This window comes from Anopheles moucheti, chromosome 2, assembly GCF_943734755.1.
Source record: "Anopheles moucheti chromosome 2, idAnoMoucSN_F20_07, whole genome shotgun sequence".
In the NCBI taxonomy this organism is placed as follows: domain Eukaryota; kingdom Metazoa; phylum Arthropoda; class Insecta; order Diptera; family Culicidae; genus Anopheles; species Anopheles moucheti.
Genome location: NC_069140.1, coordinates 79963562 through 79977535, shown reverse-complemented (window position 1 = coordinate 79977535; position 13974 = coordinate 79963562). Strand labels below are relative to the sequence as shown.

Below are 13974 nucleotides of genomic sequence, written 5' to 3'. Positions count from 1 at the left end.
CACCCAAAGTCAACAGGAGTAGTACGCCCAGAAGAAAAGTTGTACGTTCTATATCAGATCTATACGATGATGCAGGAGATACGACATCGACAGTTGTTACTGATTCTGAGAATAAATCCTCAAACATCTTCTTATCTGAACATCTTTGATTGATCACTCAACGCTGATCGAGATCTTCATTTCCAAGAACGCTCTGGGTAAAACATCATCGCTACTATCAGTTTTGCTATGCCTCATGTGAAATGCACCTATATTAAGTTCGTAAATAACACGTAAATATAAACACTTTCAAACCATTCAATGTAAATAGCAAATCGAAACGTTCGAAGCCGTATTCCTCTTTCTTTAAAAGATAGAGCAGTCTCACTCGAGCGGGCATTGTGTGAAGTGCTGTGTTTTAGTCACAAGCGATGTATTTCCCAATTGTAATCGTGCTGTTCGTAGCGCTGGCCAATGGGGAATCGCACAGTATAAATCAGGATCCAGAGGTATACTGCTGTCAGTGAAATAAGAGGCGAAAGTGTGATAAGTGAACTGCTTTTTCCATTTGATTTGTAGGAATGCCATTGTTTGCCGAAGCATCTCTGCTCTACAGGAATCGAGGGAGATGATGGTATTCCAACGCTCCGAATTGGCGAAGACAATGCATGTGCAGATTTCATGAAAGGATGCTGCAAGGAGTCAGCTAAAAAGTTGGTAAGAGTTTGTCACATGATGCAGCTTAAAACCAGTAATCGTGAGGGCCATTATTATTTCAGACAAATGTCACAGGAAAGGTGGAAAATCTGAAGTGTGGAATTTCCAACCCTGAAGGATTGGTGTACAATCTGGAATCGAATCTCACGTACGCGAAATATGCGGAGTTTCCTTGGACTGTTGCTATATTGCAAAAATCTTCCTCCTCGGACCATTCCGAACTGACACTCGTCGGAGCAGGTACTCTCATTCATCCGAAGTGTGTCCTAATGGCCGCTCATACGTTGACTAAACCGCATCGATATGTAGCTCGGTTTGGTGAGTGGAACATGAATTCAGATGCGGAGATCTATCCATCGCAGGTGAGTCAGATCATTAAGCTTAAAACTGTTAATGTGCCATCTTGTTTCGTACCACTACATACTCGGCGTTTAATTGTTACGATGCTATACTTTAACTTTGTCTCTCCCTCTTTATCACGAAGGATATTGAAATAGAAGCACACATCTTACACCCTGACTACTTGGATGAAATACCACCCAAGAATGATTTAGCTCTTGCCATACTGCAAGAAACGGTCATCTACTCGGATCATATTCGACCCCTGTGTCTTCCAAGCGCACAAGACGTGTTCGTTGGAAAGCGGTGCATTGCCACCGGATGGGGTTTGGACATACGAACGGAGCAGCCACCGTCCGTCATGAAGCGGATTGAAATGAACGTTCAGTCACAATACGACTGTGAGCTTTTCTTTACGAAGATGAGGATTTCGTTTCTACCGAAGGATCGTTTAATATGTGCAAACACGAATGAATACCAGAACACGTGTATGGAAGATGGCGGTGCTCCTTTGGCATGCCAACGGGACGATGGGTCTTACGCGTTGGCTGGAATATCTTCGTGGGTTGTGTACTATCGTTCACCGAGTTTACCGGCAGCTTATGTCGATGTAGCGAAGTACTCTCACTGGATAAAGGACATAATCGACGAACTTGACTAATTGCAAGCAGAACATAAAAATCAACTGCAGTGCAGAAAGCAAACAGAAGGTAGTTTAATTCATAGCAACACGCCAGAAAGCATAGAAAAAATGCCTTTAATTTTAGATGATCATATCGTACTGTAAGCTATCCTTCAATCTGAAAAGTTGTACATAAATAGGGTTTAATAAAATAGCAGCAAAAACGTAGAGTTTGGGGAATTGTTTATTCATTTCGGTTTATAGAATTATATGTATAACCTTATTTGAATAATGTTGGGTCAACGGAATTTTGTGTACACGTGAATTTCCAGTAGTTTTGATTTAGAAAATTTGATAGATGATTTTATACAATCTAACACAGTTCATAATGAAAAAAGTTGTCCATCAAGAACCTTTTTCTTTACTTGCAATTAACTTGAACATTTTCATTTGAAACAAATTGTCGTCTATTCAATGAACGAATCGAGCTTATTTGTGATTATATTGGCCAAACTACCGTAGAGGGTTCTCTGAATTGATCCAAACAAATGGTAGATGAAGCGCGACTAGTTTGGATAATGAGACAGTAGATTATTAATAATATTATATTTTATTATCCAAATAGTTTTTTATTGCAGTAGCAACATATGGCCGAGCATTCAAAATCATCTGCCTGAGGTGGTTTGGCCATCCGCAAGATGTTTAAATACTTCTATACTCGTATACATCACTTTCTACGAGTGTTTTTTGTGCCTTTATTTACGATTTTTGTTATTAAGTTTAGAGTTTCTGTAGATTCTGACAGCATGCCTTGAATTTGTTCGAAAGATATACAATAAATATGATCAAACGATAAAATGTTATGCTCGAATGAAGAGGTGGAGTGGCCCTGGGGCCCCAAGCGGTGGTACCGAATGGAGTTCGCGTTTCCCATAATATAAACAATCTAATACCAGCAATATTCGAAAATAAATAATTAAAAGACTTAAGTGTTATTAAGTTTCATTTAATTTTCCATAGAAATGAGAACCTTCAAAATATGCTATATTACTTAGCCTAATGTAGTTAACTGTCTTCAATTTTATATTAATTTAAATATAGGCAATTTAGAAGATATATTAAAAGACCTCATTAAAAAATAGGTTTTCTTCTTTCTCCTTTACTAACGCAACAGTCTCGACAGGCAAAACTGCTATTTCTGGATTTCTTTGACTTTTTTACAGAGATGTATGAGATTTTGTAAAGGTCCTTTCGTGTGAAGATCGACGGCAATTACCAATTTTACCATTGGGCCACCCCAAACTTATTTTAATCCAAACATTACAGTTAGGTTTACCTATATAGTAACAATGGTTCATAATATTAGCAATACTAATTTTACACATCTATGTTAGTTTTAACGCTTCTAACAAATTTGTATGAAGCACTGGACTATGAATGGAATAATTTATGTGTTCAAATAAGTTTTTGATAAATAAAAATCCATCCTTCAGATATCCCTTCGTATCACAACTATACTGTTCGTTATGGTCTTTAAGGCATAGATGTACATTACTTAAAAGTTTATTATGTAAACTATCAGCAACTTATTTTTCACTAATAGGTCAAATATAATCTTCAGTAATTCTTCAATGGTACGCGCAAAAAAAAAAGTTTTCAAAAAATAAAATCGAAATAAAATATTTCCGAGCCGCTCGAGTGGATGCGGTATTGAACCTATGAAATACACATTTACTAGTTATGTACCAAACTTATGTACCAGCCAACAAAATCGCCATACTACCCGAACACGCAAAACGTTTTGCTTACAGTTTGATGTCTTTCCTAGAAAACTAAGTGATTCCGTTTCACGCTTCTATAATGAATCTCTCTTTCTTGATTCTGAGAAGAGATGTTCGAATCATCGCTTATCAGAGATGCATGCAATCTTGATTACAAATGAAATCATTTGATTGCCCATAAATTAATATATGCCAAGCCATTTTAGTGCAAGTATCACTTGAACCAGCATCGAGTGCTGTGCAACTGTGTTCCAGTCAGAAACGATGTATATCCCAAGTGTAATCATTCTACTGCTCGTAGCCCTACACGCTATAGAAGCAAATAGTGTAAATTAGAAACCAGAGCTAGTAAAGTGACGAAGGTATGGTTCATTTAATGTTTGTGATATATTTTACAGGGTTGTGGATCCTGTGTGCCGAGAAAGTTGTGTCCCACAAAGAGACACAATTATGCACTACACCTGGGCCTCAATGGCCTCATACCGATAGAAGATGAGGAAAATGACAAATGTGAAAATTTCCTACCGTTATGCTGCATAGGGTCCAGCGCAATTTCGGTAAAATAGTTTACTTATTTCATCTTTCTCAGCATTACATCTTTCCAAATTTTAAACAACGGAATTCATTTACTGTTTAGCGTGTGACCGACAAGTGTGGAATTTCCAATCCTCAAGGATTGGTGTACAAAGTGGAACCAAATTTTGCATACGCGAAGTATGGTGAGTTTCCTTGGACTGTTGCCATTTTCAAATGTTCTTCCTCGAACAATAATGAACACGTTGGCGGAGGAGCTCTTATACATCCAAAGTTGATCCTGACGGGAGCTCATACGGTGGATGATGAGCATCAATATGTGGCTCGTTTCGGTGAGTGGAGCATTCAGTCAGACGCGGAGATCTACCCATCCAAGGTGAGTCACAAGTCCTGAAGTATAAGTTTTAAATTGTTACAGCACAAGTAAACCAATTCTCTCTATTCTTCTGCATCGCATAAGGATATTGCAATAGATGACGTCTTCATTTATGGAGGAACATTTTCTCCCGAGAACGACATTGCTATTGCAGTGCTGAAAGAAAAGGTCACCTACTCGGATCACATTCGACCGATCTGCCTTCCAAGTGCACAAGACGTATTCGTTGGTAAGCAGTGCATCGCCACCGGATGGGGAACGGATGTACGAACTGGAGATCCAGCACTCTATATGAAGCGCATGGAGCAGACAATCACTTCTCGTTTGATTTGTAATATGTGCTATCAGGGGCTGGAGGAGCTTCCTAATTACATGTGTGCGACTGCGGCTCGGAAACACAACATTTGTTACAAAGACGGAGGGTCACCTTTAGCTTGCCAAAGAAACGATGGGTCTTACGTTTTGGCAGGAATAGCTTCCGGGGGAATAGACTGTAGTCGAACTCATGTACCGGCAGTTTATGCGGATGTGGCGAAGTATATTACATGGATTCGTCAAACAATCGAGCTATACGATATAATTTTGCCGATTCTTTCAGCTATTAAAAGCAACTAATAAAAATAAAATAATAAAAATCAAAGGATAGAAAATGCAAAACTGTTTATTGTCTTGTGTTATGAATATATGAATAAGCTGTGGGAACTTCGCATTTATAAAATTTTGATGTGTAGTTTTGGGAATGTCGAGCTCTACTCAAGTTGGATGGAGGTCTATGAAATTTTACAATATCTGTGAAAATCGTATGGATTGAATGTCCAATACATGCCGAGGGAAACTTTTTGTTTTAAAACAAGCAAATCGAATTCTTTCGTCTAAAACGAACATTTTTTCCGCAATATATCTAAACTTATAGTCCTGGCCGTCTGTTCCGAATAAACAAAAATAACTAAATACTTCGGGTATTTACGTCTTGGATATAAACTGGCATAGACGATCACCTCGGTGACAACAGGTGACATCACCTCAGCAACCAATATCTTTTAAATTGTATATTGGTAGCGTCTAAAGGATTTCATTGGCAGTTTGAAAGGGTTTCATGAAATTCTGCGAACCGGATCGTAAATGTAAGATCTTTAAAGATTTAGCTCATTTAACGGATATACTTCAAGTAAACAGCAGAATGAAATATCTTAAAGGGAACAACCATCGATCGTAACTTCTGTACTAAGATACTGTTAATGCTACATAGAAGATTATAAGTAATATTTTCATGAAGCATACGACCTAGCATTCTAAGAAAGCACGGAGTAACATATTTCTAGTGGTTCACTTGCAAAACGGCCCTATCAGTTTTGTTTAATGTTTGAACTGTTGCGCGTAAACACTTAATCACTTGATTCTGGGAAGAGCAGTTACGATTAACTGGAAGTTTTCTGATGTAGTATTGATTAAGATTTCCAGCACCGTGATTGTTCAGTAGTACGATGAAGTATGATCGTTTGACAATATTTGATCGTAAAAAGAAATAAATAGTTTGTTCAAAGCGATTATGGAATAAGTATCACTCGAGCCGTCATCGTGTGAAGTACTGTGCTTCGGTGACAAGCGATGTATTTCTCAAGCGTAATCGTTCTACTGCTCGTAGCCTTGCACGCTATAGAAGCAAATTGGGTAAATTAGAAACCAGAGCTAGTAAAGTGACGAAGGTGTGATTCATTTGACGTTTGTAATATATTTTACAGGGTTGTGATGGTGGATTCTGTGTGCCGAAAGGGATGTGTCCCACAAAGAGACCCAATGGTGCACTGTACCTGGGCCTCAATGGCCTCATACAAGATGAGGATAACGGCAACTGTGGAAATTTCATGACGTTATGCTGCATGGGGTCCAGCGCAAGTTCGGTAAAATAGTTTACTTATCTCATCTTTTTCATCTTTACATCTTTGCATTGTTTAAACGACGGAATTCATTTACTGTTTAGAGCGTGACCGAAACGTGTGGAATTTCCAATCCCCAAGGATTGATGTACGAAGTGGAACCAAATTTTGCATACGCGAAGTATGGCGAGTTTCCTTGGACTGTTGCCATTTTCAAACGTACTTCGTCGAACAAAGGTGTACACGTAGGCGGAGGAGCTCTTATACATCCACAGTTTATCCTGACGGCAACTCATACGGTGCAGGGTGAGCATCAATATGTAGCTCGTTTCGGTGAGTGGAGCATTCAGTCAGACGCGGAGATCTACCCACACAAGGTGAGTCACAAGTCCTGAAGTATAAGTTTGAAATTGTTACACCACAAGTAAACCAATTCTCTCTATTCTTCTGCATCGCATAAGGATATTGCAATAGAGGACGTCATACTCCCAATGTATGGAGACGTATATTCTGCCGATGACAACATTGCACTTGCAATGCTGAAAAAAAAGGTCACCTACTCGGATCATATTCGACCGATCTGCCTTCCACACGCATTGGACTCATTCGTTGGTAAGCAGTGCATCGCCACCGGATGGGGAACGGATGTACGAACTGGAGATCCAGCACTCTATATGAAGCGGATGAAGCAGAAAATCACATCTCGTTTGATTTGTTGCATGTGGTATCCGGGGCTGGGCGAGTATCACAAAAACATTTGTGCGAACGGGGCTCAAAACATTTGTCAAAAAGACGGAGGGTCACCTTTAGCTTGCCAAAGAAACGATGGGTCTTACGTTTTGGCAGGAATAGCTTCCGGGGGAAAAGATTGTGGTCGAACTAATATACCGGGTGTTTATGTGGATTTGACGAAGTATATTACTTGGATTCGGAACACAATCGCGTAATAAGACAAGTTTCTTGATTGAATCGATTTGTTATGAAATTTTTTTTTGACAGTCAATGAAACGTAGTTTCAGTTGTATCGTCATATAACTAATAACGGAAAAAAGGGTATGGAATCAATGCCGATTCTGTCAGTTGTAAAAATAACTAACAAAAATAAAAAAAAAACTTAAAAAATAGAAAATGCAAAATAGTTTATTGTCTAGGCCCAACGTCTGTGTAGGATAGAGGTCGAGTAATAGTCAAGATAGAGGTTCGCCATTTTGGATTTCATTTGGCGTTTGGTCGCCCGTGTAAGATTCTTTGCCTGTTAGCCTGGTCGTTAAAGTTTTCCTTCGTTTTGTATGCCTTTAGTTAAAACAGCAAACTGTTGATGGTTTTATAAAGTGGTGTGTGGTCATGACCTACTAGTGTTCTGAACCAAGGGTTGATCACACGGTACCTGACTTTCACGTCGCACTGTGAACCGGAAGATATGATGAGCCTCACCTACTCGTTGCCAAATGATCGTTTTACAAAATCCGATTCCCTGCCTTTTCACCTGCTTTGAACATCTATCATACCTAACACCAATCGCCAATAAGATCCGCAGATATTATTCCGGACTAAAATCGAAAAACAGCGACACAAATTTCCAACCAAATCTAAAACAATAAAAATCTTGTTGCTATGACCGGCCCGATTAATCAATACAACTACACACAAAACATTTGAATGGAAAAGGGCGTCCAAACGTCAAATCACGTGTAACGAACTTTTGGCTACTTGTCAAATTGCTCTATATTACTCGACCTCTATCCTACACAGACCTTGGTCTAGGTCTATGAATGAACGTCTATAGTAGTAGTCAACCAACAGCCAAAGCACTCCATTTGAATGCTTCAATCGCTGCGTTCAATCTGCTCATCACTTGGTTCGGAGAAATGAAGTTATCACTATGTGCAAGTGTTCAGAATTGATTGAGATTTCCAGCTTTGCTACATTCCAGGGTGTTGTTTGACTGTGGCTGTAGCTTTATTCTCTGACGCTTTGGACTAAACTGACCTAACGCACTTCTCCAGTCGCTGCTATCAGTAGCTGCTTCATATTTCCTTACACGTTGAACGGTTGAAATGAAATAAAGCAAATGGAACAGTCAATGTTATGTGTTTCTATCTTTGTACCTAACCGTGATCGATGCATCTTTTATTGAACACTAATAACCACATTCCATCTCACACTCGAGCAATTCTAATTTTAGTTTCATTTGTGCTGGCATCGTGATAAGAACTGTGCTCCATTCTTTAGCGATGTATTTCGCAATTCTAATCTTTCTGTTGTTCTCAACCCTGTTTAATGTTCAAGATTATCTAGCAGCTTTATAAAGTATGGTTATATTAATGAAGGAGGAAGTGCGATACTTACAATTTTTCGATATTGTCGATCACATGGCTACAGGTGATGGTGGATATTATGTGCCGAAACATTTATGCCCAACGGGTAGTAATAATGATTTGAAAACTCTGGAACAAAATGACATAATAATGCTACAAGTAGGCGGACCCACATATGCAGAGGAACTCCTATACATTCGAAGTTTATCCTGAAGGCAGCTTGTACGTTGCAGAGTGCGCATTAATTAAGAACCGAAGATCTGTCCAACATTGGATATATCTGGACTGGAGTCATATTTAAGTATAAGAGTTCAATCACGCGGCACAAATGCATAAACTCTTTCGGTTCTAGGTTCACGCATAAGGACATTTAATTAGAGGAACATATCCGCTGCCCTTCCTTTGGATGAAGAAACATAAACACTGGAATCTGATATAGCTCTTGCTTTATTGCAAGAAACGGTCATCTACTTATCAGTTATCGGAGCTTCTTTCAAGCACACGTGATGTATTCGATGATCATCAGTGCATCGAAACTGGATCGGGATGGGACACACGAACTGGATAGCCTGGATCATGAAGCGGATGGAGTTGAAAGTTGCACTGCAGGTTATATGTAATATGTTGTTCGGGGATTGAGAATGATATCTGAAGGATGCTTTGTAGTGTAAGGGCATCGAAAGGCCAACACATGTCCACCAAAGATGGAGGGTCTTTATCTTGCCAAAGGCACGATGGGTCGTACGTTTTGGCAGGAATAGATTTCTCGAGTAGTAGGCCATGCAAGAGCGGTCCAGTTTGTTGGATGGAAACATAGAACGTTGCTAGTGAGAAATGACAGTGATCGTGTTTAAAATAAAGCAGCGCTGCATGCGTTATTCTTCCCAGAAAGTAGAGTTGCGATAGTTGCTTTTTGATGCTTTTATCGCATTACGATCGAAAGAAAGAAATGTAAATTGTGGTCGTATGTGGAATTTTAAAACTGTGTTTTATGTTTTTTCTAAGATTGATTTTTATATTATTTTTATATTACTTAAACTTAATGGATGGTATATTCGGAAACATCCCAATCTTCGTTGTAGGAACGCAGAATGTTATGCTGTTTAACTGTTAATCGGACGATCGGAAAAGACGCCAAAAGCTGGAGCTGCTCGTATGAACGGAACGACCGAAGTTGAAGTACTAAATTTCATGCTTGTCACACCTCTCACTCACACTCACTCACACAAGAGATGTTATGATTATCAGAATGCCTTCCGCATGTGCTTTGATTTAAGTTTTCCAGGAACAGGCTGTTGTTGTTAGTTGTTTTTGCTAGATACTTTGAGCTGGGCAACTACATTTCCAGGTACATTATTTCGCAGTTTGATGAGGATCGTTACTATCAGTTCTATTTTGCTCAACTTCATATTTTCGTTTGACTGCAATCAATGGTTTGATTAGCTTTTCTCGTGCGGAATAGTGAAAGATGTGTTGGTTAATGATTACAAATAAACTCATGTGATCTCGTAAGAATCAATATTGCCAAGTAACTATAATTTTAGTATCACTTGAGTCGGCATTGTGTGAAGTGTTGCGCTGCAGTCAAAAACGATGAATTTCCCAAATATAATCATACTTCTGTTCGCAGCCGTGCTCAGTGCAGAATCGAAAACTATTATTCAGATACCTGAAGTAAATCAGGCAAGCGCTATTAGTAAAATAAGCGAGTGAGATTCATTTAACATTTTATTATATTTCGTCTGTAGACATGTGTTGGCGGATATTGTGTGCCTAAACATTTGTGTCCACAGGGGAGGGCTAATCATGTAGCAAATCTTGGATTAAATGGTGTAATAGCGTTGGAGGTCGACGGAGACAACGAATGTGGAGATTTCATGAAGATATGCTGCAAGGAGTCGTATACCAATACGGTAAATCAGTTTACTTATTCTCGTTTGTTGATTTTTCCAATTCTGAGAAGGATGAATTCATTTACAATCTAGAATACGACTGATTTCAAGTGTGGAATTTCCAATCCGGAAGGATTAGTGTACCAAGTGAGGTCGAACCTGACTTACGCCAAATACGCGGAGTTTCCTTGGACTGTAGCAATAGTAGAAACAACTTCCTCATCAGAACAACGTGAACTGACATACGTAGGAGTAGGCACTCTTATACATCCGAAGTTTGTCGTGACGGCAGCTCATACGTTGAAGGACTCGCATCATTATGTAGCTCGGTTTGGAGAGTGGAACATTCAGTCAGACGCGGAGATCTATCCGACACAGGTGAGTGAAGTTCCTTAACGCTGTAAGGATTAAATCGAAAGTACCCTATAAATGTTATAACTCGTTCGATCTCTTCACCACAAAGGATATTGAAGTAGAGGTACATTGCCTTTACCCGGGGTATGGAGGAAAATTTAGACACGTGTACGATATAGCTCTTGCATTTCTGAAAGAAGCTGTCACCTACACGGAACACATTCGACCGATCTGTATTCCAAGCGAACAAGACGTTTTCGTTGGTAATCGATGCATTGCTGCTGGATGGGGATGGGACGCACGAACCGGGCAGTCGGCATCCATCATGAAGCGCATGGAGTTGAAAGTAGTTCACCGTAGACGTTGCCAAATGTTGTATCAGCAGCTAGATATAGCAATACCGCAGGAACCCAATGTGATGTGTGCGATCGCAGAAGTGGATCAAAACGCGTGTATGAAAGAGGACGGTACACCTTTGATTTGCCAAAGAGACGATGGGTCTTACGTATTGGCGGGACTAGCTCTTCGGCAGTTGGATTGTGATCAATCAGATGATCCCGCAGTGTTTGTGAATGTGGCGAAATTTGCTGGTTGGCTTCAGACCTCGATCAGCCAATACGAAGAGTGGCTGTAAGAATAGTTCGAACTGGCACTTTCATATACAAGTGCCAATGTGATAGATTTAATTAATACACAGTTATACACTTACATGAAATATTGCGAATAAAGCATTCCATAGCAAGAGATGTCACCGAGTACGGTGCGTCGAAACTGTTAACCATACAGTTGTTGCAACAGCGTTTTTAATATTACATTATAACACCAACTACACGAACATAATAAAAATACACTGAAGGACTTTTAGCTATTCTAGCATCCAACAAATCGGATGCCTCAGATTTGACTACTTAGAGGAGCTAAAAACTAACGTCCTTGTTCGCCTTGTAAGATCGTATCGAGTCCGCTTTGTTCGCTCTCTGCTCGGGTATCCTCGGCTCGATCGATTTCGCCTCTCGATGCAGCGCCCTCTACTGTCAAACGCCCGAAGCCGAACGAATCAACCGTTGAATAATATTCAACAACAGTAGAAAATGTCATATTGATTAATTTGTTGATACTACAAAGTGTTTGAAAAAAAGATACAGCATCGAGTATGTTTTAATATTGTCTCATGTGTGTGTCAAAAAACCCGAAGGAATACAAATATTTAAAATTGACACACAATTACTCGTATCATCATTTTACCGTGCGTAGCGTTTGAATCATGATCACTACTACCATTTTTTCCTTTCGTTGCAAATACACTACAGAAACACACCCATATACATATAAAGGTTGCAGTAGCGCTATCGATCTCGCATGATCTTTCTTGTGATCTTAACCGTGAGGTGATACGCGCATGGCACGATTAATTGTAAATAAACAGCAATAATCGCACACGAGACTTCCACACTGTGTGGAACTGTGTTCCACTGACTTTCCTGTGTGTTATCAATTTAGCCAACAAACCGCTGTAATGTAGTCTTGCTAGCCTTTCGGAGCACCTCCAGTTTTACTTGAGCAGGCATCGTATCAAGTACTGTGGCCCAGGAATGTATCTTCCAAGTGCAATCGTTCTGCTGTGCCTCGCTATACACAATACAGGAGCAAACATCGTAAGGCAGCCAGAAGTATAGTTATGTAATTAAAAATGAGATTCCTTCATCTGATTTGCGTTGTTTTAACGATTTTACTCAGCAGTGTGACAGTGGCTACTGTTTGCCGAAGCATCTCTGTCCTACCGGTAGTGTGGAAGATGCCCCAACCCTTGGACAAAGCGATTCGATTACACTACGGGTTGATGAAGAGAGTGAGTGTGGAGATTTCATGAAGATCTGCTGCTCAGCATCATCCCTTGCTAATAGCACATCGGTAAAGGAATTGAAATGTTTTCACTCGGATGCTTTAAAGCGACAAAAAACTTGAGAGATCATTATCATTTTAGACCCCAGTGCCAAATGACGCTGTACCGAAAGCTGATCAGGAGTGTGGAATGTCCAACCCTCAGGGATTGGTTTACAACGTGGAATCGAATCTTACGTACGCGAAGTATGCCGAGTTTCTTTGGACTGTTGCTATTTTCCAAATATCTTTCTCATTGAAAAATATGGTGCTGACATACGTAGGCGGAGGCACTCTTATACATCCGAAGTTTGTCGTGACGGCAGCTCACACGCTGAAGAAACCGCATCGATATGTAGCTCGGTTTGGTGAGTGGAATATAAAGTCTGACGCGGAAATCTATCCAGCGCAGGTAAGTCAGGCCGTTGAGTGTTGAAAACGCATCCTTGAGGCACATATCTTTCTCTTTGCGATTAAAGGACATCGGAATACAGGAGCACATCCTGCACCCTTCCTTCCACGATCTCTGCACTCCCGAGAACGATATAGCTCTAGCCGTATTGAAGCAAAGCGTGATCTACACGCCACACATTCGACCGTTGTGTCTTCCAAGCCCACAAGATGTATTCGATGGTCAGCGTTGCATCGCGACCGGGTGGGGATTGGACGTACGAACCAAGCAGCCAGCACCTATAATGAAACGGATCGAGCTGATCGTTGTACCACGGGCACTTTGTCAGACGTTGTATCAGGTGGCAGACGCCGACAGTTCCTTCCGGTTGCATCGTAGTTCTATGTGTGCGCGTGCGGCAGACCTGCAGGATACGTGTGATAAGGATGGCGGTACACCGATGGCTTGCCCGAAGGAAGATGGGTCTTATGTTTTGGCAGGCATTACCTCGTGGGGGTTGGATTGTGGCAAACCTGATGCGCCGGGAGTTTATGTGGACGTGGCGAAGTTTGCTTGCTGGATAACTGACACGATCGAGGGCTACGAGGAGTTGCATGCGGAAGAGTGAATGCAGGGTGAATGGATCATTACCTGTGAGCTAGTAATGGTGATAGCGTCGATATCGAATAAAGGTTAACACTTTAGGTAGAACATTATGAGAAATAGTTATTACTATTGCAGTTAGCGTGATGCCGATCTACGATGTAGTACTCAGTCCTCCCAGCAAGTTGTAGTTAATAGGCATTTTCCAAAAAGTTTTGATCATTAGTATAAATTTGAATTCTGGTCTTTAGAGTATCGGAGTACCAAAGTCCAGGATGGATTAGAAAAATCCGATTATCCGAGATTATTC

The 13974-nt window shown here is 40.3% G+C and overlaps 4 protein-coding genes across 4 annotated transcripts; all 4 read left to right on the top strand.

The window, feature by feature from the left end:
• Positions 1–410: 410 nt before the first annotated feature.
• LOC128299280 (inactive CLIP domain-containing serine protease A8-like) lies at positions 411–1696 on the top strand. The gene is made up of 4 exons (XM_053035193.1): positions 411–488; positions 559–696; positions 777–1058; positions 1181–1696. Exons 1-4 carry the CDS (start codon positions 411–413, stop codon positions 1694–1696), a joined length of 1014 nt encoding a protein of 337 aa, XP_052891153.1.
• Positions 1697–3702: 2006 nt separating this feature from the next.
• Positions 3703–4963, top strand: LOC128299272 (inactive CLIP domain-containing serine protease A8-like). Its single transcript, XM_053035179.1, has 4 exons — positions 3703–3717; positions 3837–3986; positions 4076–4348; positions 4433–4963. The coding sequence occupies exons 1-4, from the start codon at positions 3703–3705 to the stop codon at positions 4961–4963; spliced, it is 969 nt and encodes a 322-aa protein (XP_052891139.1).
• Positions 4964–10136: 5173 nt separating this feature from the next.
• Positions 10137–11423, top strand: LOC128299261 (inactive CLIP domain-containing serine protease A8-like). The gene is made up of 4 exons (XM_053035168.1): positions 10137–10217; positions 10292–10456; positions 10529–10813; positions 10899–11423. The coding sequence occupies exons 1-4, from the start codon at positions 10137–10139 to the stop codon at positions 11421–11423; spliced, it is 1056 nt and encodes a 351-aa protein (XP_052891128.1).
• Positions 11424–12381: 958 nt separating this feature from the next.
• Positions 12382–13765, top strand: LOC128297817 (inactive CLIP domain-containing serine protease A8-like). The gene is made up of 4 exons (XM_053033518.1): positions 12382–12459; positions 12527–12685; positions 12774–13082; positions 13150–13765. The coding sequence occupies exons 1-4, from the start codon at positions 12382–12384 to the stop codon at positions 13687–13689; spliced, it is 1086 nt and encodes a 361-aa protein (XP_052889478.1). The 3' UTR covers positions 13690–13765.
• Positions 13766–13974: the final 209 nt, after the last annotated feature.

What these genes read in the sequence shown, in the direction of transcription:
- LOC128299280 (XM_053035193.1), top strand. Translation starts at nt 411, where the DNA reads ATGTATTTCCCAATTGTAATCGTGCTGTTCGTAGCGCTGGCCAATGGG. An exon ending in AGGAGTCAGCTAAAAAGTTG is followed by an intron (nt 697 to 776) that starts GTAAGAGTTTGT and finishes GTCACAGGAAAG; the next exon opens with GTGGAAAATCTGAAGTGTGG. An exon ending in CGGAGATCTATCCATCGCAG is followed by an intron (nt 1,059 to 1,180) that starts GTGAGTCAGATC and finishes TTTATCACGAAG; the next exon opens with GATATTGAAATAGAAGCACA.
- LOC128297817 (XM_053033518.1), top strand. Translation starts at nt 12,382, where the DNA reads ATGTATCTTCCAAGTGCAATCGTTCTGCTGTGCCTCGCTATACACAAT. An exon ending in GCTGCTCAGCATCATCCCTT is followed by an intron (nt 12,686 to 12,773) that starts GCTAATAGCACA and finishes TTATCATTTTAG; the next exon opens with ACCCCAGTGCCAAATGACGC. An exon ending in CGGAAATCTATCCAGCGCAG is followed by an intron (nt 13,083 to 13,149) that starts GTAAGTCAGGCC and finishes TTGCGATTAAAG; the next exon opens with GACATCGGAATACAGGAGCA.
- LOC128299261 (XM_053035168.1), top strand. Translation starts at nt 10,137, where the DNA reads ATGAATTTCCCAAATATAATCATACTTCTGTTCGCAGCCGTGCTCAGT. An exon ending in CTATTATTCAGATACCTGAA is followed by an intron (nt 10,218 to 10,291) that starts GTAAATCAGGCA and finishes TTTCGTCTGTAG; the next exon opens with ACATGTGTTGGCGGATATTG. An exon ending in CGGAGATCTATCCGACACAG is followed by an intron (nt 10,814 to 10,898) that starts GTGAGTGAAGTT and finishes TTCACCACAAAG; the next exon opens with GATATTGAAGTAGAGGTACA.
- LOC128299272 (XM_053035179.1), top strand. An exon ending in TATGCTGCATAGGGTCCAGC is followed by an intron (nt 3,987 to 4,075) that starts GCAATTTCGGTA and finishes TTTACTGTTTAG; the next exon opens with CGTGTGACCGACAAGTGTGG. An exon ending in CGGAGATCTACCCATCCAAG is followed by an intron (nt 4,349 to 4,432) that starts GTGAGTCACAAG and finishes GCATCGCATAAG; the next exon opens with GATATTGCAATAGATGACGT.